The sequence below is a fragment of the Myodes glareolus genome, chromosome 14 (assembly GCF_982192425.1).
Source record: "Myodes glareolus chromosome 14, mMyoGla1.1, whole genome shotgun sequence".
Lineage (NCBI taxonomy): Eukaryota > Metazoa > Chordata > Mammalia > Rodentia > Cricetidae > Myodes > Myodes glareolus.
In genome coordinates, this window is record NC_142039.1 from 12,900,339 (window position 1) to 12,924,627 (window position 24,289).

Here is a 24,289-nt window from a genome sequence, read left to right on the forward strand (position 1 = left end):
TGAAATGGGGCTGTGACATCATCTGACTCAAGAGAGAAGCCTTTGTAAAAGGTTTGAGGCTCTTTTGAATTGTCTTGATTTGCTGTCTGATTCAAAGTGAGTGAAACTTGACCAAGACAAGGGGAGACTAAAAATTCTGAGTATCTTTCCCTTTTGATGACTCAAGGAATTCACTTCAAATAAAGAGATTGCCCTCCCTGCTCATGCTGCTTTTTTCTAAGGCAGGAGACTAGACATGCCCACTAATTCATGAGCCAGTCCTTCAGCTTGAATAATCCAGAATGATTATTATCTCTAAATACCACAGGGTGACAAAATAATCAGAAACACTCAGAGTTTCTTTTCAGGTGATCTGAAGCAAAGAATGTCCTTGGGATCATTTCTCCAGAGAGATCCTAATCTTACCCTGGAGGTAAGGAAAAGTCTCGTTAGAGTTAAGAGGACAGTCTCAGAATGTCAAAGACCACAATGAGCTCCTTCTGAAAACTATAACACATTGCTTAAAAGTAGGTAATATAAAGGTGCTCAAAGTCATATTTTCTATGAATTACCAATAACTAATGGCTATTAAGGATATTTTCTCACACTATTCACCTTCAAGTCCATCTAGAACACAGAGTAATTCAAAAGCTCACCGTGATGACTGACTGTTCCTTGTACAGACCACAGTAGGGCACGCTTATTTCCTTCAGCGTCACCCAAGGAGACAGAAAGACAGTTGACAAAAAGATGGCGCCCTCTGAGCTCTTACCTTCATACCCCCTTGAGCACAAATCATCTGTGGTTCCGTACACCTTCCATCTGCTCCACAAACCGGAACCCTTGTAAAGTTTGATATTCTTTTCTTGTCTGTTGCCGTAATTAAAATATAACTCTGTGCCCTTGAGTCCAAAGAGCGTGTCGTTCTTGCACTCCCATTTCTGAAATTCGCTTTTCGAGTCGCAGGCATACAGAGTGACTGACGCCCAGTCGGTTTTCGATGACACGCCCAAGCATAATTTGAAAGAGACACTCATAATCTGCGATTCCGACACCCAGCGGAATTTCTGGGATTCGGCTTCTGGGTTGCAGTTTGAGGTCTGCACCGAGCTGGCACTGAGAGCATCCACACAGCGCTTGTGATCTTCATTGTAGATTAAAAACTGCCTCGTGTCTGTTCAGAAAAATGAAGGAAAACATGATGACTATGTATGTTCACATAATGAGGGCGATATTTTAAGGCAAAAGTTCCCAGACGTCCATTTCCCTAGAGAGGTATGCCAGGGAGGCTGGCGGAGGTAACTGTCTCAGGATGCTTCTCTCCCTCCCGGAAGCTGAATGGACAGACTTGGGGAGGGGCCTGGTAGGAAATGAGTTTGGGTAGCTTTGGTTCATCTTCCATAGCTGAGCTGTGGTCAAATGGGACTTCCTTTGGTGAAAAAAATCAAGAAAAAAGAATTGGCAAGCATGAATTTCCTTCTATATGAATTCACGTCAAGGTGTTTCTTTTCTGTTTACTTTTAAAGACTATACAAGGAAAATAAAAGATTGATATTTGACAGAAATATACACTAGCCATGTCTTGTAACATTTTTCTAAATTTCTTCTATCTACTTTGTACAGTGCTTTTCCAAATGAGCTGGTAAGGTTGCAGGTTTCTGAGAATCTGAAAAAATGATCTCAGTTTTTCTTAACCAAACCATTCTGGGGCTGAAGCGGGGAGGAGGGAGAGGGAGTGGGAACACCAGCATTCGGGAGAGTCCCTCCCTATTTCCAGATCATTTTCAAACAGCAATTCTGTTTCCTGTTCTCAACTCCCCAGTGCAGTTGGCATTACCTACACTCTGAGGTCAACTCTAGGACTTCTGACTTCAAGCCCATAATGAATCATGGCCTCAAAAGGCCATTGTCTCCTGACACACTTGCTCCTCTCTCCATCATGCCCACACTGGAAAAGACTCCCTGCCTCTTTGCATCCATATTTCTAATTCTTGCCACTCTTTTCTGGGGTGCTACATGTCATCAATATGTTACATATTAGAAATACGTTATATGTGCTTTATGTCATAAATGCTGTATGTGCTGTATGTTATAAATACGTCAAACTCTGTGTAAAACACAGATCCAGAACATCGGCCACCATGTGCTTCTCTGGAGTCGACAACTGTCACCTACATACGAAACACCTAAGTCACCTGAGCTCCTTCCCACACCTGACTCCACGTTGTTGCGGCCCATGAGTTAGTGCAACAAGGTAAGTTACTTTCTTCCTCAAGAAAAATTAAAGTTTTTAAAAAGTAGGGTGCTTTGCTCATGGTAAACCACAGAAAATAAGAAAATAAAACATTTTTAAAAACTACTAAGAGCATTTACCATACACAAATGCTAGTCAACTTTCTCTTATTTAAAGCAGACTGAGAATGTTCCATTTAGCTTAGCTCTTCCCTCGTGTTTTCCTAGCTGGTCTTGCCCTCCGCTTCTCTGAGCTGCTCTCAGCATAATCTCAGCAGTAATCAAGCATTGATCTTTCACTTTAGACTTCAGCCATTTTGGTTTGACTACTGACTGGCCTTTTTAAAATCTCTTATTCAGAGAAAAAAAACAAACCAGGAGAGTCATGGACAGGAAAGTCTGTACAGGAAGCATGGCCTCCCTTCAGAGAGTTTTACTTTTATGTGCCTGATTTTCATCAGTAGTTAACCTGAATCTCACTCTAGTTACAGTAGTGTTTTTGTGAAAGTAGTGTTTTTGTTTAGTTAGGTTTCCATAGCTGTGATAAAACTTCATCACCAAAAGCAGCTTGGTGAGGAAAGGGCTGATCTCAGCTTACAACTCTTGGGTCACACTCCATCATCCAGGGAAGTCAAGGCAGGAACCAGAGAAGAGAAACAACGCTTACTGACTTGCTCCCTTTGATTGCTCCGGCTGCTTTACACAGCCCATGCCACCTGCCCAGGGCCAGAACAACCCCAGTCATCTGGGCCTTCTCAAATCAATCGTTAATCAAGACAGTGCCTTACAGACTTGCCTACAGGCAATCTGATGGAAGCAGTTCCTCAAATGAGGTTCCTCTTTCCAAATAATTCTAGCTTATGCCAAGTTGGGAAAGGGGAAAAAAACAAAACAGTCAGGGCAGGAACCAACATGCACCCAGATTCACAAGCCTAAATCCACTAGTCACCCTAGTTTCCCAGCTCTCTCTCCCTCTACTTCTCCCCCTCCTTCCCTCTCTCTCCCTTCCTCCCTCCCACGTCCACCCCTACAGATTCTGTGTGCAATCTGTAGAGAAGGTGAGGGAGAAGCGCAAGATCCACTCCCTCCTCCGTTCTCCTCTCTCTGAAGTCACTGTCACCATCATGGTCTGGCTTCAGCTCTTTCATGGAGGCAGAGGACTTCTGATAACCCAGGTTCCTTTGAGGAGATGACGCTGACATGTCTCCATACAGCAAAGCCTTCCCCCACATAATGGTTATTGAATCCACTGAACCACGTGGAAGAGTGGGATTCTGTCTATTCCTGCTGTCTCCTTGGTGGAGCGCCCTCCATGCATTATTCTGGTTGAGTGCTTCCTGGTTTAGACAATGGTTTTGTTTCTTTTCTATCTTAAGGGCTTGGGCGTGGCGGGGGGGGGGGGGGGGGAGAAAACTTTGTTCCTAATTAAAAATCTGGTTTTCTTCTTACTTTTTTTTTCTTTGTTTTTCAAGACAAGGTTTCTCTGTAGGCTTGGAGTCCGTCCTGGAACTCCCTCTGTAGACCAGGTTGGCCTCAAACTCACAGAGATGCACCTGTCTCTGCCTCCCAAGTGCTGGGATTAAAGGCGTGCACCACCACCACCCAGCAAAAAGGGATGGCTCAGTCATTAAAGACTGGGCTCACAACCAAAAGGCTGATTTTCTAAGGGCAGAATTCCTTCAGGTCTGGAACCACTGAGCCCAGGAGGAAAGCACCTGACTTTCACAAAGCAGATCTTTGGACAGGGAGCCGTCCAACCCAGACACCTCTCACTCTCGCTCCTCATCATTCAGCCCACGGTCCCTCACCGCCACTTACCACCGCCAGCGCTGAGCCTTTCTGTTACTCAACACGCCTGGCTGGTTGCTATTTTAGCCACTTCATAGTCCCAGCTCAAGTGTCAGTCCCTCCATGAGCTGGCCACCTCCGCTAATTTTACTCTTCTCTTTTCTTTATGAGACCCACAACCTTCTTGAAGTACATGCTCTCCTTTTATTTGTGAGCTTTGTGGGGGTTGGGGATTTCTGACACAGGCTAGCCTTGAACTCCTGACCCTCCCGCCCGCCTCTATCTGAGATAACAGGCAGGTACCACCCAACCTTGTTTACTTAGCCTCATTGTGTCTGCTTCTGCAGTAATATAAACCCCAGGAGAAGGATCTGGCCTCTCTGGTTCAATACTATCATCTTTCTTCAGAAAACATAATTTTCCAATAAATCTTAGTTAAATGAATGACTGCTATAACTGAAGAGTTTTTACCCAGACAAGCTATTCAACAATGGATTCATGATGATGGGACTATTTTACATGCATGTTTTCCCTTCAGGCTTACTTCCCCCGCAGACACCATCCATAAGCAACTGGACTCCCGCAAAGAGTGCTGGCTGAGTTGCTCCTAAAATACACACTTATCTGTGCTTGCTTCCTGTGCTTCTCCTTGGCTGCTAGAGGCAGAGCAAGTGTGATGTCGCTGCCATTGGACAATGCAAGGAAGTGCTTGTTATCAAAGCGTGCTGACAGAAACACACACTTGCTTCTCCCAATCGCCGGGGCAGTTTCTCTTTTCACCATTGTCCCTGTCAAACGCATCTGGCTGAAAAAGTCATACATCTTCCTCCAAAAAGACATCTAAGACCTTGACCAAAAGTCAGCTTAGGGCATCGCTGCTGTTTCTAAGTACACCAGGGGAACACATTTGTAAACATTCTAATTCTTGTCCACACAAGTTAGGTTTTTGGAACAGAAACGCCACAGAGGGACAGAAGGACTGCTGGGCTCATTTCTCTGCATTCTCACCATGGACCGGGATATCTGAAGATTGTATGTAATGCTTACACACTGGGAACTTACAAACACTGCAGGACTCTCCTCCCATCTGTATCTTTCTCACCCATTTTTCAATGAATACTTGGCAAACGTCTCCTGTGCAGAGTGATGTGCTAATGACAATAGGAAGAATCCAAAGACATTCCTTCCTTCCCCTCGCCAAGGAAACATAGCTGCTGTGGTCCTTTCAAGGACCAAAAGTAAGTAAATGTAAAAAATATATTTTGAAAACCAACAGTAAGTCTCAATCCAATATCTCAGATAAAACAATAATAATAACAACTTAAGAGGGGCCGAAGAGATGAGTGAAACGGGCAAAACTGTCTGCATCCAAGTCTGACTACTGGAGTTTGATCCCGGGGATCCACGTGATGGAAGGGAAGAAGTGATTCCCACAAGCTGTCCTCGGACCTCAACCTCAATTCCAGGGCAAGCATGTATGTAGCAGAAGACTAAGTATCCAATAAGGTGTGAGTTTTCTTTCTAGGCATGTTTTAAAATTACTCTATAACATTAAACAAAGGAATTAATGTCAAAATTTACCAGCAAAGAAATGTAGTCTTAAAGGGGGCGTATTCAGGAATAGAAACTGTTAGGAATATTTCCTAATATTAGCTCTCTGACGACGCAAAAATTCCCAATCAAGCCAAATCAAAACAAGCCAAATTAAGAAATATCCAGGTTTAATGGGAGATCTGTGCTCTCGGGTGGCACCAAGGGGGGAAACCGGGAAGCCGCTGGAACACGACCCCGGGAGGAAGAAAGGAAGACCAGGTATTCTTCTTTTGGGGGATCCCTTAAACACCCTGGGGAGGAGGGGGTCCTGACCTCACCCCCAGGGAGGGGTCAGGACCTGGTCTGCTGGGATTTGAAGTCCAGATCAGGCCTGGGGGCTGGTATAGATGCGAGGGGCAGGGGCCTACGCTCCCAACTTAACAGAAACATGATACACTATATTCCCCTAATACACTTTTAGATTTTCTCTACTGTCAAGTAAAATACTGACACTAATACACATAGGAAAACAGGAAGACAGAGAAACTGGATTAGAAGAGGATAGAAAAGGACTCTGTAATAGCTTTGGTCAGAATCCCACTTAGTCTCAACTTCTGCAATGATCCACACAGTGGCACAAATCCCAAAATGTCAGGACTACCTCTCTGCCTGGTGACACTTTATGACCAGGGTGTGCACACAGGGCAGATCTGGCGGGTCAGATCCGCATCCCCCAAAAGGAGTATATTCCCTGTGACGAATTGGGAGAAATAGAAGCCCCGTGTTGTAAATTCTGGAGGACAGTTGGGGTCCTATGGCACTGTCACCCAGACCCCCACTGCAAACCTGAGTTCCTCACAGTGGTCAATGGCATACATACATGCCTTTCCTTCCCTTCTCACTTATCTATTTACCTGGGTAGCGTTTCCTGAGCTGGCTTCCCAATAATATTACAGCTTTGCAACGTCATCTTCTGCAAGACTCCAGACTGAGGATAGACAGTGTGTCTGTCACCCTCAGGAAATGAAGTTGAAACCTACAGTGCCATGTCACCTCCCCAACACTAAAATCCAGTGGGAAATGCTTACCATGCCCCTCAGCTACACAAAACACTAAGCTGGAAGTGGGGAGGGGCGGTGACTGGGGCTCAACAGCGGTGAAAGGAACTTGTTTTATTCTTTACTTCCAGTCTTTATTCATTCACTAGCCCATCACAGGGATTACTAATTTATCTCACTCCCTGTGGTCACTTGGAGAGGCATAAATGTGGTAACATAATTGATTCTGAACTCAAAGTGGGGGAAAAAAGAAGGCAAGACATTTTCCAGCACCCTTCTCATTTCTCTCAAAGGGTAACTTTTACACTTTCCCTGTTACGAAGTCCCATCATAGAGGAAGGAGGCCTTGTCCACTGCCCTATGATCCATTGTTCCAGCTGTGTCCTGAAGCCATCCCTTCAGGCTGTGCTGTCCCTTTAGGCTCCACTGTCTCCTCACCCATCAGCTTCCCAACAGTAGCCTGATCCCCAGCTTAGGGACAAGAAACACCTGCAGGTAAGAAATTGGCTCTGCATACTGTTTTTTCCTACATACAGTCATACTGACCAATTCACCTTGTGTATCCATCACCCAGTATGCAAACAGAGTTTTAGCACTTTGTCAGTAAGAAAAAATTGAGAGTCCACTGTTCACTTGCTGTGTGACTGTGCTAAGTTTCTTAGTTTTCTGTGCTTTCAATCTATTGAAACGACAGTGACCCACAGCACCTACTGTATCTACAAGAGTAAATGAGACCATCTGAAGGGCCTAGAACAGTGCCTGAGGCAGAAATGATTCCCTGCAGGCTCACACTCCTTCCTTATCAGGAGTGTGGAGAAAACAGGCTTGAAGGGGTGTGAGACAGCTCAGAACAGGATGAAACTGGAAACAAACAAACAACAAAAAGAGCTGATGAAGCAGCTAGGCAAAGGGACAGTTGAACAAAAAGACAGTGGAAGTCTGGAGAAGGTCATGTGGTCCACAAGGGGTATTTTGGAGGGTCTGTGACACCCTGTTTTGCCGTAGTTAAACTCATCCTTTCTACCTGAATTTCGTCATCTGTGAAATAGGATTGATACTCCCTGAGTCATTCTTCCTTCAGAAAACTCACTAGATGTTGATTCCCTTCTCCCCTCTTGGAAAGAAAAAACTGTTAGTGTAAATCCACATATCTAAGACCACCTTTTTACTGTGGTGTCCTTGAGAATCCCACATTTCTTTCCTGACCAGAACAGGACAGCTGAAGAATGATGTCACCTCTCGGCCTCAATGCCAGACAGCAGTAATCAGAAGCTAGGTGTCCCTGGCTCACTGACCTCCGAAACCCACTTACTCTTCAAAGCCTAGTTGTTTTTCAGGTGCTAAAACATGTGTCACTTCCTTTCATGTTTCCCATGAAACTATGGCCTCTGGCTCTATGATATGCTTTGGCTCCATTAGTTGTACACATTAGTACACATATGTGTATTATATTTTATATAGTCACATATAGTTATACATATAAAGCTATATGTATAGTATATACATGTCCCCCTGTGTGTATAGTATATACGTGAATGAATAGTATACACATATATTGTATATAAGCATATATAAAATGTTATATATCATAATATTATAATTCTATATGTGTGTGCCTGTATATATTATATACATAAAACCTATAAATTAAAAATTAAAGTTATGGGACTGGCCACATAGTTTAGTGGGTGAAAGCACTTACTACCAATTCTGAGGGCCTGAGTTTGATTCCTGGGATCCTCACGGTAAAAATGAACCCAATCCTAAAGCTGTCTTCTGACCTTCACATGAATGCCATGGTAAGACCAAGCCCACACACAGACACAAACAGACATAATCAATAAATCAAAATGTAATAAAAATCATGCTTAACTAACATCAATCTAACCTAGGTATCTGTTCCCAGGATAAGAGAAAACGGGCTTTCAGACATGAAATCTGCGAAATCTGTGGAAAAGATCACAGTAGCAAGCAAATAGGAACATGGAGAATGAGGCTGGTTTTAGTCTATGTTGAACTCAAGGAAATAAACAAAGTTAAGCATCCAAGCTGCACAAGATGTGTTTAAAGTGCAATCAAAGTCTGCAAGGGCGACGGGGAGAATGGATACTGCAGTAACATGACAGTTCACGCCACCCCTTTCCTGGCGTTAGATGGAGAAACTGAAGTAGGATACACTCGAAGGAAAATGTCCTAGCATGATGTCCGTGTCAAAGTCACAACTGAGCTGCTTCCCTTCTAGAGCCAGATCTTTTTGTTACTCCAGAGCCTGTGATTTTCAGTCCCTCACTGGGGGATTCTAGGCATGCACTCTGCTGTAAAGCCATGCCTGGCCCTCTTTTTACTGTTTGTTTATTTCAAAAATAGTTTTATTGTATGTATTGCAGTTCTGTGTTGAATATGCCATACAGTTTATGTGGAGATCAGAAGCCATCCCACTATGTGGGTCCCAGGAATTCAATCCAAGTTGTCAGGCCTAGCCACAAGCACCTTTACCTATTGAGCCATCTCTGGCCTAAAAGCTTGCTGCTGCAGCCAGCGCAGCCTGCATAGTCAAGACTGGCGGGGGGTGCCGGGATTGAGACACGGAGGCTTCTTTTCAAGTGGAAGAACAGCAACCTTTATTTTGCCCAGCAACCTTTTATTTATACCTCTACCCGTTCTGTGGAGACCCACACCGGCCAGAAAGAACACAAACATCCTTGTCAATTACAGACCACAAGGAAGTTCCCCTGCCGGTCAGGGGGAGTGAGGGCAGCTGAATCACAACAGCTTGCTGTGTTTATCTTACTTTCTTATGGACCAATACACTAAGTCCCAAAGGGTAAGATCGGAAACTTGCTTAGTTGACAGCCAATTAAAGGACTCCAGAGTTCTCAGGATCCCCTTTCCTAGTTCTCCATCACCTCGCAAGACCCATAGGATGATCGTCTTGCTGCCCCATGACCCAGAACATTTTCTTCATCCCCAGAGGAGCATCCCACCCCAGTACCACTTTCTGTACCTGTGTGCAGATGCCGCTGACAGGCTGGCTATGTCTTGTCCTCTTTGCTTCTGGCCTGCCTGCTGTCTCGAGTGTTATTGCCAGTGTTTAATATAGTTTGGTAAGTTTGGCTCATGGGCAATGGTGTGCTGGTAAACTCAACAACTTGTTTATAGGAGACCACACAACATAAAACACTAGCTGATCCATGGTATGTGCTGACCCCTCCCCTCCCATGAATAAATAATCCCATCGTGGTTCTGCCGTCCTGAGGCCATGTAAGCAGAACTGGGAAGAGAAGCTAGCAACAACAAGGGCGCCTTCCCAGATCTCAGAACACAGCAAAGCAGGGTGTCACGTGATGGGAAGCCCAAGCTTTAAAAACCGAGAGGAAGTCGTGGCATGAGAGAAAAGCCTCAGCTCATAAGCCCTTAGCACAAGCGCTACCTTGGAAAGGATGCATTCTGGTGATGGTGATAGGCGTGGGCAGTCAAATGCCTAGAAGGTCACTTTTAGCGGGCTGAAGCCAACCCAGGATGTCACTCACTTCCGCTCCTGCTCTTCCAGACCCCCTTGACTTCTTACCATAATACAAAACCATGTGAGCGAGTTAGATAATCCTTGCGGTAACATATGGGGAGCTCAAAGTCAATGGCAAGCAGCTCAGTGGGGACTTTCTGCTTGGTTTTATTCTCTAGAGAGTCCTGCAGGATCTCACTCTCCATACTCCCATATCTATGCCCACAAAGAAACCGGCAGGACACTCTGTCCCAGGACCTGTGCCCACAGAGAAAGGGATTAGGGAGGCATCCTGCTATCTCAGGGAGAGAAACATTCTTAAGAAACGTGAGGAAAACTTTATCAAACAGCTCCCTAGAGAAATTCCAGCATCAGTTTCATAGCAGGACATGGGCAAAGACCAAGGGTACAGACTGTGTCCAGCAGGCACTCATTGTCTGATGGGAAAAAAGGGCAGAAAAAGCCAAAATAGTCTCAAAATAGACCTGGAAGTGGAAACTCTCCTAGGCCCTTCCATTCTAATGTTTAAGAGTTCAGAGAAATGCAGATTTAGCAATGCCTTTGAGCATCTAACGAGCCCTGATCAGTTCCGACGGACACACCAACCACCATCAGACTTTAGCATTGAACACATCCACTTCTGAGACAGTCTGAACAATTTCAGATACAGATAAAGACAGAATTTCTAGCAATAAAAATTTTGAATGTCCTCATTCATGTGTCCTCCCCTCCCACCCCTCTCGGGCCTTCTTTGTTACCTAACCTCTCTTTGTCTGTGGAATGTAGCATGATTATCTTTTATTTTACAGCTAATATCCACTTATGAGTGAGCACATACCATGTTTTTCTTTCTGGGTCTGGGTGATTTGGGAAGGTCTATCCGTTTCTGAGTGAATATGGAGGAGGGGAGAATGAGTGAGGGCAGAGGGGAGGAGGGGGAATAGAGGAGGAGAGGAAGGAGGGAAGGTTGTGGTCGGGATATGAAAAGTATAAATTAATTAAATTGAAAAGTCAAAAACGAAAATCTTTACACACAAAGTCGAGTGTGAAAACCACAGAGTTCCTCTTCAAGGGCAAGTCCCCCCTCCTCATCCTTTTGCATCTCAGATGAGGGGAAGCAACTCCCTCTTCTCCTGCCAGAGATGCTCAGAGGGTATTGCTGGGCATGGATGGCAATGGCATAAACTGACATAGGGAAAACCACGAAACAAGAAGCCATTGCACAAATGAAATAGAAATAACCAGACCCGAGAGATACCCACAGGAGAACAGGGGGTTTCAGCCCAGACAACTTCTGGCACTGGAGGGACAGCATTGCCTGGCTCTCCCTTGACTCCCACACTGGCTGCAAGGCCAAGGCCAGATGTAGGCTTGACAAGGTTCTGGTAAAACCATAGGTACTGCAAGAATAGTGTGCTCCAGTCCTCATCCTGACGTGCATAATAAGGTCTCTAAGCATCAACTCCAGACAAAAGGTGTGCAAAGCTCCCACCTCAGAACAGACTTACCCAATAGCTGAACGGCAACAGGGATGACAGAGATAAAAGCCAGGAATAGGGGAAGCCTCATGGCCCAGTGTGTACCCTTGTCTTCCACTGATGGAAGGGAGGGGAGAGGAAATGAGAAAGAATACGGCCAGGTCTCCCGGTTGCACCTCGGCCTAGTCCAGGGTCTGGGAGCTGTCCCGCTGAAGAGGAGGTCGGAGGAAGCTGTCCCTTTTAAAGGACTCCTGAATTTAGGAAAACCCTCCAATTGAGAGATATCCTGTCACATGGGGGCGGTTAGAAAAACAGGAATTCAAAGTTACAACTTTGCTTCGTAAGCTAAGGCGCAGGGGGAAGGGGAGAGAGGCACACGTGTAGGAGAGGAGTGAGCACAGGATGTGGGGAGAAGTGAGGAGCTGGGCCTGGTCTGTGGGAGGGAGAGGCAACCCAACTGAGCATGCGGAGTGCTCCTCAAATGCTGGGCAGTGTGTGTGTATGTATTACCTGGGTGGGGAAATTGAAAGTCTGCAGGAGGGAGCTGTGGAGGCTCCCAGCCTCAATTCTAAAGTCAGAAAGGGACCACACTGGAAAGGACAGAAACATTTCCCAAAAGTGTAAAACTGCCCAACCCCCGCCTCTCAGTCCTCTGCATTCAGTCAAAGAGCCCGCCCCCTTCCCCTGCATTCAGTCAAAGAGCCTGGCCCACCATCCCGCCACACACACACACACACACACACACACACACACACACACCTTAGAAAGGATCAAAGGTGTGGCTCACATAGAGCTTTGCTCCTGTTGCTAGAAGGAAAATGAAATGTCGCAGTTTGAAACGAAGCTTCTGGAAAGACTGGAGATTTAGAGATGTTAAACAAACTGTTTTCAAACAACAACAACAAAAAAAACTGTGAGATCCATCAGTTCTGGGGCAAAGTTGCACACTTTGCTTCCTAATAAAAGCTATGACCTCCCCCATTAATTCTCTTTTTATAAAACTCAAATTTAGGATGAATCCCGAGAGAAGACATGGCACAGGGGACCCACCACTCATTTTCATTCTGCCAACGTTTAACTGACAAACCAATCTCTTCCAAAACTGATGAGACCCAAACATTTTATTTTCGAATATTGCTTAACTCACCAGAGGAAAACTGAAACACCGCCTTGCTTTGTAGGTCAGACTGGCCTTGAATCTTTGATCTTCCTGTTTCAGCTGCCTGAGTGCTGGAATTATAGATATGCCTACTGCACAAAAAAATATTTTAAAGATTGATTTACTTATTATATATATATAGCATTCTGCTTGCATGCCAAAAGAGGGCACCAAAACTGATCACAGATGGTTGTGAACCATCATGTGGGTGCTGAGAATTGAACTCAGGACCTTTGAAAGAGTAGCCAATGTTCTTAACTGGTGAGTCATCTCTCCAGTCCCCACAAAAATATTTTAATTAAATTATTTAGGTCTTTTAAATAATTTTTAATTTTTAATTCTGCAAACCATCCAAATAGTTTTGCCTAATTTAGATTTATGTTGATTTCAGAGAGAAATAAAATTTAATTGAACATCCTTATATTCATGGTTTTATTATTCAAGTATGTCATGCATGCATTGTGTGACTAAAAATCAGAGTGAGTCATAAGACCCATAGAGTTGCAATAAATTAAAGTCCACTGTCCCACAAAAGATTTGTCTTCATAATCTTTATCTTATTGGAACAAAGATTTATGAGGTTAGATAAAGTTATCAAATCAACTCAAATCTATGGTTTCGGTGATGGTGGAGTAGGAATTTCCGTGGGTCTGTTGTTGAAACAATCTTTGTAATGCCAGGAACTGTTCAAAGTAACACTTTTGCACTCCCTGTGGGTCTCTCTTTAAAGAACATGAAGCATCCAAGTAAGAATTTGGTTAAGAAGTTGGTGAATATCAGTGAATTCCAGCCCTGCACTTCTGGAGGCTTCCTTCGTCTGTCCCTCACCTGTTAGTCCTCGTCACTCACCTCTCAGGCAGCTCTCAGTTTTATGTGTATATATGTTATATAAACCAGTATTCCTAGAACCAGCATGGATAATAAGGACCTTATCCTCTAAAAACTAGCCTGTGAACTCAGAGGGGTGACTGGTGCTTTGTAAATGCTTTCGCAATTCTGTTCAACCTTAAACTGGAGGTTCTAGTCAGAGGGATTATGTAAGAAGCTTAAAACACCTAAATTAGAGAGCAAAAAGGGAACTTTTATTTGTAGATGGCATGACATTATATGTAGAAAGTTCTAGAAATTCCAGAAAAATCTAATGTAGTTAATGAGCTCAATAAGGCTGCAAGAAATATACAAATATCAACTATATTTTCACACTCCTGTGATGAACAACTAATTCAAGAGGGAAATCAAGGAAACAATTCCCATTATAATATCAGTGGTGTGGATGAGACCATTTCCCTCGCTGGGCTTATATATTTGAATGCTTAGTCTCCTGTTAGTGAAATTGTTTGGGAAGGATTAGAATTGTGGCCTTGTTGGAGGAGGTGTGTCCTTGTTAGAGGAAGTATGTCACTGAGGGTGGGCTTTGCAGTTTCAAAAACCTGTGTCATTCCCGGTTGGTTCACTCTCTGCCTCGTGTTTGTGGGTCAGATAAAAGTTCTCAGCAACTTCTCCAGCGCCATGCCTGCCAGCCTGACAGCTGCCTTGCTCTCCACCACGGCGATCATGGACTCATCTCCCAAACAATAAGCCTGGTCAACACTTTTACAGTTGCCTTGCTCATGCTGTTTTCAGCACAGCAATAAGAAGTAAGACAACATATAAAAGAATAAAATGCTTAGAAGCAAATTCAACCTCAAAAAAAATCATCCTGAAAAATATAAGACCTAGCTGAAAGAAATTAAAGAAGTAAGTAGAAAGATGGCCCAAGATCATGGACTGGAAGGCTAAAAACTATGAAGAGGGTGAAAGTACATGAAGAGGTAGACGGATGCAGGCAATCCTCATCAAAATCCCGACAGTGTCTTCCTCAGATGGTGTGGGAGAATTGTCTGTATTCTGTCAATCATATTTTAATAAAACGCTGATTGGCCAGGCAGGCAGTATAGGCGGGTCAACCAGACAGGAAGTAGAGGTGGGGCAATGAGAATAGAATAAGGCTACGGAGGAGGAAGGTCCCTCTGCCACTCCTGCGCAGACCACCGAAGAGGCAGCATGTAACTTGCCAAGATGAAAAAGGTACCGAGCCATATGGCTAACATAGATAAGGATAATGGGGTAACAAAAGTTATAAGAGCTAATAAATAGCCTGACCTAATGGGCCAATCAGCTTTATAACTTATAGAGATCTCTGTGTGATTGATTTTCCTTGGGGGTTGCCAGCTGTGGGATACCGGGCAGGACAGAAGCCCCAACAAGCCGGCCCCTTAATGGGCCAGGCAGTGTTTAAATGAATACAACTTGTGTGTTGTTATTTCTGGGGCTAAGTTAGCCGTGTGGGAGCTGGGCGGGATGAAAAGCAGGCCTGCCCACAGCTCCTCACTACACTCAGATATAGGAAGCCCTACCCTAAAATCTACATGGACTCTCAAAAGATTACACACAGCCAAAACAATTTTGAAAGAAATTAGAGGACTCATACTTTAAATTTACTGCAAAACTATAATTCAGTAATATTAACAGGGTGGTACTGACCTAAGATAGATTTATAGGGCAGTGGAATACAACACAGAGTCTACATAAAAATTTCCAACATGTGTGGCCAGTTGACTTTTGAAAAGATGCCAACACCATTTAATGAAGAAACAATAGTGTGTTCAACAGGAAATGCTGGAAAAACTAGATACCCCCATGTATAATGACAGTTGGTCTAATACGTATAGAGAAAACCCCACACGAAACAAAGACATGCACATAAGAACCCTCACAAGAAGGAAAGAATCAGGTAAAATCGTCATGACATTGGATTTGATAATGATTTATTGGTTGTGACACCTAGAAAAAGAATAGACAACTTGAACTTTCTCTAAATTAAAATCTTGGTGGTCAAAGGATACTATCAGAAGAGTGAGCTGGACACAGTGACAACTGTCTGCAATCCCAGCACTTGGAGAGCAGAAACAGGAGGAGGATGAGTTTAAGGCTGTCTTGGGCTACATAGTGAGACCCTGATTCAAAATAGAAAGAAAGAAAGAGAGGGGGGGAGGGAGAGAGGGAGGGAGAGAGAAGGGAGGGAGGGAGGGAAGGAAGGAAATAGGATGCAGGATTGGAGGTAAGGAGGAGCAGAGAAGAAGAAAAATGAGGAAAAAATAGAGCAATGGAGAAACAGTACAGAGACCACAGCTTATTAGAAAACATTTTCAAAGCATTTATTTGATAAAAGATTAATGTTTAGGATAGAACACAGACAGTAGGAATGAACACTGGAGAGGGGCTAATATTTCTTCAGTAAGCATATGTGAGGAAGTTCAGCCACAACAACCAGTACAGAAGTGCAATCAAACTGCAAGGTCCCTCTCTCCTCCCAAAGGATGGTTCTTATCAAAAGCAGACATAACTGTGACTGAGGACGGGGTAAAACTGAGACCCTTGCTCAATGAGAGAATTAAACGGAATAGTCCATGTGGAAAACAGCATGGAGTGGCTGAATGAGTGAAATGGAGAACTTTCCTGATACATCAGTTCTACTTTTATTATATCTATAAACGAACTGAAAACCGATGTTTGTAATGTTGATAGTGATATGATTTATAAAAGACAAAAGACAGAAGCAACCCAGGTGTCTACTAGAAAAAGTAATACATAAACAAAACATGTTAGATACAGATAATGGGACCTTATACAGCCACAAGAGAGGAATTCTAATACCTGCTACCGTATGGACAATCTTTAGACATGCAGTTAAAGTGGAATAACTGGGACATTAAGGGACAAATATTGTAAAAATCCAACTACTTGTGATACATAGAATAGAAAAACTCCTGGGGACTGACAGAAAGGAGATTGCTAAGAGGCAGAAAGCCTAGAAGTGGGAGAAAACAAAGAGTTAATTTTGAGTTTATAGCAACAGTCTGTGAGGATGGGCAATTCTTGAAAACACTGTTGTTAATAGTTAAACAACACTGGAAGTAAACTCAACACCTCTCAGTTGTATGGTTTAAAATGGTACCGTGGTAAATTTTATGTTATATATGTTTTAGCACAACTTTTTAAAATCCAACCTTTGACATACTCCTTGTATTTTTGAACTATATGAGTTCTGCTTTTGTGGCTAGTTATTAATGATGGTGGCTGCTTGACCAGACCTTTCTCAAGCAAACAGTAAAGGAAATCCTCGTTTGTAATTGGCAAGGTAATTGCTAAACTCTCATTTCCTCAAAGACCTTCTCAAGCACCAACCCCCTCACACCCACTGGATTCCCCATAAAGTGAAGTTGGTGCCTACTTTGCTTTGAAATGGTTTCCAGAAAATTAGCTCAACAAATTCTTTGGTAACCTGATTCAGTCATGTGTTAAGCTGAATGAGATTCATTCCCAGACCTTAACAACAAAATGACTGCTGAAATAAAGCCAGTTACACATCCTTAAAATTTTCCCGCATGCAGGAATCATGACTGCAGAATATATATATACCAAGTGTGTGAGATATATATATATATATATATATATATATATATATATATATATCAAGTGTGTAATAGCATTGTGTCTGTAAAACACACACACCTTCATGTTAAAATGTTTTATTGCCAGAGATGCTAATGGCCATGTGAGCATTTGGAGACAGAGAGACAAAGCCCTTATACAGCGATGGGTCCTGCCTTTATGTTGATAGGTTCCAGCTGCTTGGAATGGCAGGCACTTGTCTTAGTTGCTCTTCTCATCCTTATGGCAAAATACCTGAGAAAGCACCTAAGTAAGAAGAGCTAATTTCAGCTCACAGTTCGATGGTGCAGATCAGCATGATGGAGAAGCCATGACATCAGGAGCATGAAGTACCTAGTCACATTGCTTCTGCAGTCAGGAAGCAGAAAGAGATGAACACTGGTTCTCTCTCTCTCTCTCTCTCTCTCTCTCTCTCTCTCTCTCTCTCTCTCTTTCTCTCTCTCTTATTTATAAGAGGCTTATAATGTAGCCTGGGACCCCAACCAATGCAATGATGCTGCCCACATTTAAATTAGCTCTTCCTACCTCAGGAATACAATACACACATTCAGCTCTACAAAGTAACGTAATTAGAAGGCTATTTGACTATGAAATATATGTAGAAAAATTAAGGATAAGCTACAGAATGTATCTGTAATCTAAAAGTGACATTTGATTTTTTTATATGTGAATGTTAAGACACAAAAAAATCCTGTATTGTTACTTAGACACTGAGAAAATGTGTAACTCTGTTGAAAAAAAGCTGCTAGTTGGTCCCTGGCTGCTCAGCCCCGAAATAATCACATAGATTCTATATTAATTAAATCACTGCTTATCCCATTAGCTCTAGCTTCTTATTGGCTAGCTCTTACATATTAATTTAACCCATGTTTAGTAATCTGTGTATAGCCCGTGGCTGTGATTTACCAGGTAAAGTTCCATCCGGCTCCAGCAGGGTTACTTGACTTGTCTCTAAACTCCGCCTTTCTTCTCCCAGCATTCAGCCTAGTTTTCCCAGCCTAGCTCTGTTCTACCCTATCAGGCCAAGCCAGTTTCTTTATTCACCAATGGCAATCACAACATACTGAAAGAAATCCCACATCATAACTCTATTTGTAATTTTTAACAATTTGAATATAGATTTTATCCATTCACATGCCCTATAATCATATGCTTTATAGCATCTAAAATGAACTTGTAAAAATAGTAAGCCAAGTGTGGTGATAATCTAAGCCAGTAATCACCCAGCAAAGAAGATGTTGCATCAGGAAGATCATGAGTTTAAGGTCAGAATAGGCTGCATAGTAAGATCCTGTCTAAAAAAGAAAAATAAATAAATAAATGAAAGTCTTTGCTGAAAAAGAAGGTATTTCTGAAAGCCATCCATTAATATTCCCAACTCAACATAAAGAAAATTGAGTTTTATAAAAGCATAAATTTTAGAAAATTAAAATTTATGTAAATATAAATGCCAACTTCACATGCATACATAGCAAAGATTATCTTTAAATTAATGTTAATTAATTTGTTACATAAGACTAAACTACTTTTTAAGGTAGTTTTCCAGATCGTGTGGATTGTTTGTTCACACAAACCACAAACGTTTCACCTGGTCTATGACAGATTTTCAGGCGAGTTGAATGAGTGAGCTAATAACATTTTCAGAACGATTATCTTCAGAACTGGGGCTGAAGAGATGGCTCCGTGGTTAAGAATGCATTCGGCCCTTGCAGAGGACCTGTGTTCCGGTCCTAGTGCCACGTCAGGCAGCAGCTAACAACCATGTGTAATTCTGCAGCAGGGAATCTAATACCCTCTTCTGGAACCCTCTGGCAACTGCACTCACACGTGTGTGGGTGAATATAAGCACACATACACACACAGACACACACGTGCACTATTAAAAATAAAATAAAATCTAAAAAAAATTCTCTTCAGAGGAGTGGGGTTGGAGAAATGTCTCATCAGGTGATAGTGCTTGCCACTAAGCTGACGACCCGAGTTCGTTTTCCAGGATCCACAACATGGAAGGAGAGAACTAACTCCTGAAAGTTGTCCTCGCATCTCCAGGTACATGGCACGCCATGCCATTCTGCATTAATATGATAAATGCGTAAACATGACCAAAATGAAAACGTTTAAGACAAACGTGGTAATACACCCATAAGCTAGTATAGTCAACTTTTATTGGTCTAGAATGTTCTTTGAATTATTACCCACAAGTGTTCTGGTTTCACTTCCAAGGGAACTGAGCCAGTTTTGGTTTGAAAGGGAGTTGTCTGTAGGTCAAGCCCACATGTGGCTGACAGGATGGATACACACAGGAGTAGAATGTCAGGTTCGTGAACTGAGGCCTTCTGTATGGTCCTGGAGCATTTTTAGAGGGTGACCAGCTTTGTCCCTGTGTGCTCACGAGTCTATACCTTTGTTTCTCCGTCTCCTCCCATCCTGACTTTGCTGCCTCCCTGTTTGGACCACGTGACTGCACAGCTGGAAAGAGGGATGGGAAGCAGACTGCCAGGAAGCTGAAGGAAAAGTAAACACACCCTCCTGTAATGAAGCAAACCTCACAACAAAAGAGAGTCGCTTAGTCATAGGATTTTAATTAAAAGGTAAAAAGAACTGGGCATGGTGGCACACACCTGTAGCCTTCCTAGTACTGGGGAGACGCGGGTGGAAGGATCAATGCTGGTTTGAGCACAGCCCGTACTATGTAACAAGCCCCAGGAAAGCCATACACAGTTAGAGCCTGTCTATAAATAAATAAACAAATAATAAAAATTTAAAATGGTTTAAAAAAATTTTGTTCCATGAATTACACTTTTTCTTTTTTATTAATTATTGTTTCCTCTAAAAGCATAGGGAACTAGACATAAGTTCTAGGTTTTTTGTTTGTTTGTTTGTTTGTTTTATCCAATTCAACATACTCTTAATGTTTATAAGGATGAAAAAGCTGTTGGGGCATTCACTAACAAGTCTTGCTCCACACAACCTGTGTCTGCACACTCAGCAAATGTCTCACACAGCCCATGTCCCCCTCACACAAAGTGTCTCTGCACAGCCCGTGTCCCGCACAGAGCAAGTGTCTCTGCACAGCCCGTGTCTGCACACAGCAAGTGTCTGCACACAGCCCATGTCAGCACACAGCAAAGGTCTTGCACAGCCTGTGTCCCCCACACAGCAAGTGTCTGCACACAGCAACTGTCTCCACACAGCTCGTGTCCCGCACAGAGCAAGTGTCTCTGCACAGCCCATGTCTGCACATAGCAAGTGTCTCACACATCAAGTGTCTCCGCACAGCCCATGTCCCCCACACAGCAAGTGTCTCCACACAGTCCGTGTCAGTACACAGCAAGTGTCTCTGTATAGCTCGTGTCCTGCACAGAGCAAGCTGCTTCTTCCCTCTTTCGGTGTTTGTGCCTTAGGGTAAAGGCCACTCAGTGAGTGGAGTGCTAACTGGACAGCTGAGGCTGCAGCACTGACACACTGGAAATGTAAACATCAACTTGCAGAAAGAAAAGGCACCAAAAAAATAAATTTTTATAAAAACAGATGGTATTAGTTGAGTCGTAGATGCATTTTTATGTGTCTCAACAATTAAGTTTATATGGAGTTGACGTTTAATGAAGACATAATTATCACACAGCTCCAGGTTTTATTTGGAGTAAAATACTATATAGTCTAGCACTGATCTGGCATTCACACTTTACAGCAGAAATTAAGCTTTTTATTAGGACACAAAACCTTAATACCAACAACTATAAAAGCTATGAAAATTACAGTATAGTTTAATAATATAGGTTTTAATTACATAGTATAGAACTATCAATAATATAGCATAATTTCTTGTAATGTCTCTTAAATACCATAGACTTGAACTTTATAAACATCTATACACTCAGTTAGGTTAGAGATTCAAGGCTTTTCCTGCCTTACATGACCTGTTGTCCATGCCTTCATTGTCTGTATCAAGGATTGCCAACACCCCCAGACATCAGGCGTATTCATGTTCAACTGTCAGATACAAAGTGCAGGTTAAGTTCATGGTATACTTCAGAGTGTGCTGAGTGCCATTCACTGTATTTTTACAAATTAAAGATATATATACATTGATATAATGAGTTTCACATTCACGGATATTGTAAATTAGTCACTTGGTGATAGGCTTCTCTTACTTTTAAAAGATAATATAGTATGCATTTTATGTTAGAAATATTGGTGGAGATAGAGGTGTGGCTAACCATGTCACTCTCAGGCTTTCTCTTACAAGTTTGACAAGTTAATGAGGAACCAAGAAAAGTAAATATATAATCAAATGCTTTCAATAACAAAAAGTGCAATCTAGGGGTTTGGTTTAGTGACAGATGGCTTATATGGTACTGGTGAGCTGGAGAGACTGTGTTTAATCCTCAGCAATGCAAAATAAAAGGACCCTGTGTTGGGTGGATGGCACATACTTGTAATTCTAGCATTGGGGAGGTGGAGGCAGGAGGGTGGGGAGAGTTCATATAAGCTGAGTTACACAGTGAGTTTAGAACAGCCTGGGCTACATACTGAGACCCTGACTCCAAAATAAAACATGAAAAGGAAAGAAAGAAACAAAGTATCATAGTCTGGATTATTTGAAAACTCATAGAAGTTCTGTTCAAATGGAAGAACGAATTCTCACACTCACTTTCATCTAATTATTTAACAGATCATTCACAATTGACTACAAGAGTAACTGATTAAAAAGAACTAGTGGCCAGGTTCTCATATGTAAGCTCTTACATGGTATGTCTCAGAAACGCTAGGTATAAACTATTATTCCCAGAGAGTGGGCAGGGATGGGGGATAGTCCCATTAAAGGCTTAGCATCCATTAAGGTGTTATTGTTTGCCAAACACTGTGTTGAGAGTGCTCCAAATCCTACAATCACCCAACACGGTTACAGGAGTAATTATATTGTGTTCATCTATTCAAGGATAACACTCAAGGAACCAGCCCCAGATGGCAGAGAGGGCAAGGAAGGCTTAATAATTTTAAGTAGACTTGTTCTGCAGTGTGATAACCATGGGACACTTTGGAACAAAGTGCACATAGGCCTTGGTGCAGAGGCCAGGACCACTCAGATTATCCATGTATTCATAAGCTTCTTGTTTCCATGGATCAAGGAGGAGATGGTGACGTGAGTCGTTGCCCTGCACACATAACCAACCCTCTCACAACCCTCTCGGAACCGAGCCCCTCTGCTGTGGCTACGACATCTGTGCCAGCACAGCATGTGCGGAGCTCATGACTGCATCATGATCATAAGGCACAAAGATATTTATGACCTAGTGCAAGATAACACACCTTTCCCACCGCGCTAAGTTCAAGCTGTCATTTTCAATATAGCTTGGACTTGATTTTTTTATGACGGCATCAAATTCCTTAAATATCGCCTATTTACACTTTGTCTTCAGTTTATGGTTTCCATTATAAACTTTATCTAGGAATCACAGTGCACCTTGTCTCCATTACACTCAACACGGAAGCCCTGCCCTGCATACCAGCCTGAGAGGCCTTTATGAAGCCCTGCTGTGCTGGTCTCAGCTGAAGTTCCCTGTTTTCTGTGATTTTTTGGTTTTTGGTTTTTTACACAATGAGTTGAGTAGAGGTCACTGTAGTAGGGCAAAAAAAACAATATATTTCTAAGGCTAAAAATGCAGCTCATTGGTAGAGCGCGAAAATAGTGTGCCCAGTGCACTGGTTCAATCCTCACTGCTGAAAACAACACACACACACACACACACACACACACACACACACACACACACACACACGGGGTGGTGGGGGAGAGTAATTAGATGTTTTGAAGGAGACTCTAAAGCTACAGTTTTCAGATTTTCAAGCAAACTCTAAAGTCTATTCAATATCTTCAGGGTTTTTTTTTTAAATAATTTCAGTTAATTAAGCCATATTAAGCCATAAAATGTTCTTTGATGTACATGTGATAAAAATCTCATTCCTAAACTAGCTCACGGTTCCCACTACTTTACTAAGGCAAAAACTGGGATAGACATGACTAAAATCAACGACTAAGGTTTCTAGAAGCCTGGAAGAGGCAATCTGGAAGAATACGACTTTGCTTAAATTTAGCACCATTTATATGTGTCTACAGTTTGGAAGTGGTTAATTCTATATGGTGCAACCGCTTACGCCTGGAAAGACTTTACAATCAAGAGGACTTACTCTTAACATTTGCTGCTTAAAACGGAGAGGTTTCAAAGGCTGAGAAAGGCCTGAGCTTGGTTAAGTGGTTGAAGTAAATATAGGAGAGAGTCACTAGGATGTTTTTAAAAAGGCCCAGTACTGGCGTGATACTCCCCAGGGATACGATTATGCTGAGTCTGAGGAAAAAGAAGGGGATATCCTGCAGCAGGACCCCCAGGGAGCTGAGAAGAGGGTTCTTAGGTGTGAAGATCATTCGAAGGAGAGATATAAAACTGAATATGTAGACCGGGTACACCCAGCCTGACTGGTACACGGCTGGGAGCCCAGCCACACGCATCATTTCTATAGTGTCCGACCATGTGAGGAAGCTTCGCAGGAACAGCTCGGACCGGACATCTCGGTGAGACATCGTCCTCCGGATCCCAGAGTCAAAGGAGGGCTCTATGGGCCCCGCCAACGCAGCCATGTTGGTGGGAGGTAAGGACATCATGGTGGGCTTGGCTGTCTGGGCAGGTGCAGAGTTCTCATCACCACGTCCCACCTGTTCTGTCACGGTTTTTATCTGCTGCAAAGATGTTATGTGGTTGTCTTTGTCTTCATTACCTGAAAAACATCGATTAATTTGCATTTTAAGTACCTCTTTACTCTAAAAATGTTTAATTTACTTGTTACTAAACAGAGTTTGATGGCAACCCTATAATCCCAGTATGGGAAGGAGGACATGGAGGCTGGAGGATGGCAAACTGTAGGCTAATCTAGGGTACATAGCAAGACCCTGTCTCAAAAACAGACAATGTAGCAGATAGAAAAATGATATCAAAAACAATGTTTTTGATAGATAGGTAGATGATAAATTATTGATAGAAGACAGACAGACAGACAGACAGGCAAA

At 42.8% G+C, this 24,289-nt stretch overlaps 2 protein-coding genes across 2 annotated transcripts in view; both read right to left on the bottom strand.

Moving 5' to 3' along the window:
* The window catches only part of Mrc1 (mannose receptor C-type 1), an 89,474-nt gene extending 77,664 nt beyond the window's left edge, over nucleotides 1-11,810 (bottom strand). Inside the window, exons 1-2 of the mRNA XM_048460855.3 lie at nucleotides 11,601-11,810; nucleotides 752-1,153 (exon numbers count right to left, since the gene is read on the bottom strand). Coding sequence (XP_048316812.2) covers nucleotides 752-1,153; nucleotides 11,601-11,661 — 463 coding nt within the window. The 5' untranslated portion in view covers nucleotides 11,662-11,810. The remainder of the gene's footprint in view (nucleotides 1-751; nucleotides 1,154-11,600) is intronic.
* A 9,027-nt stretch (nucleotides 11,811-20,837) lies between these two features.
* The window catches only part of Tmem236 (transmembrane protein 236), a 44,437-nt gene continuing 40,985 nt past the window's right edge, over nucleotides 20,838-24,289 (bottom strand). Inside the window, exon 4 of the mRNA XM_048461154.3 lies at nucleotides 20,838-24,000. Coding sequence (XP_048317111.3) covers nucleotides 23,432-24,000 — 569 coding nt within the window. The 3' untranslated portion in view covers nucleotides 20,838-23,431. The remainder of the gene's footprint in view (nucleotides 24,001-24,289) is intronic.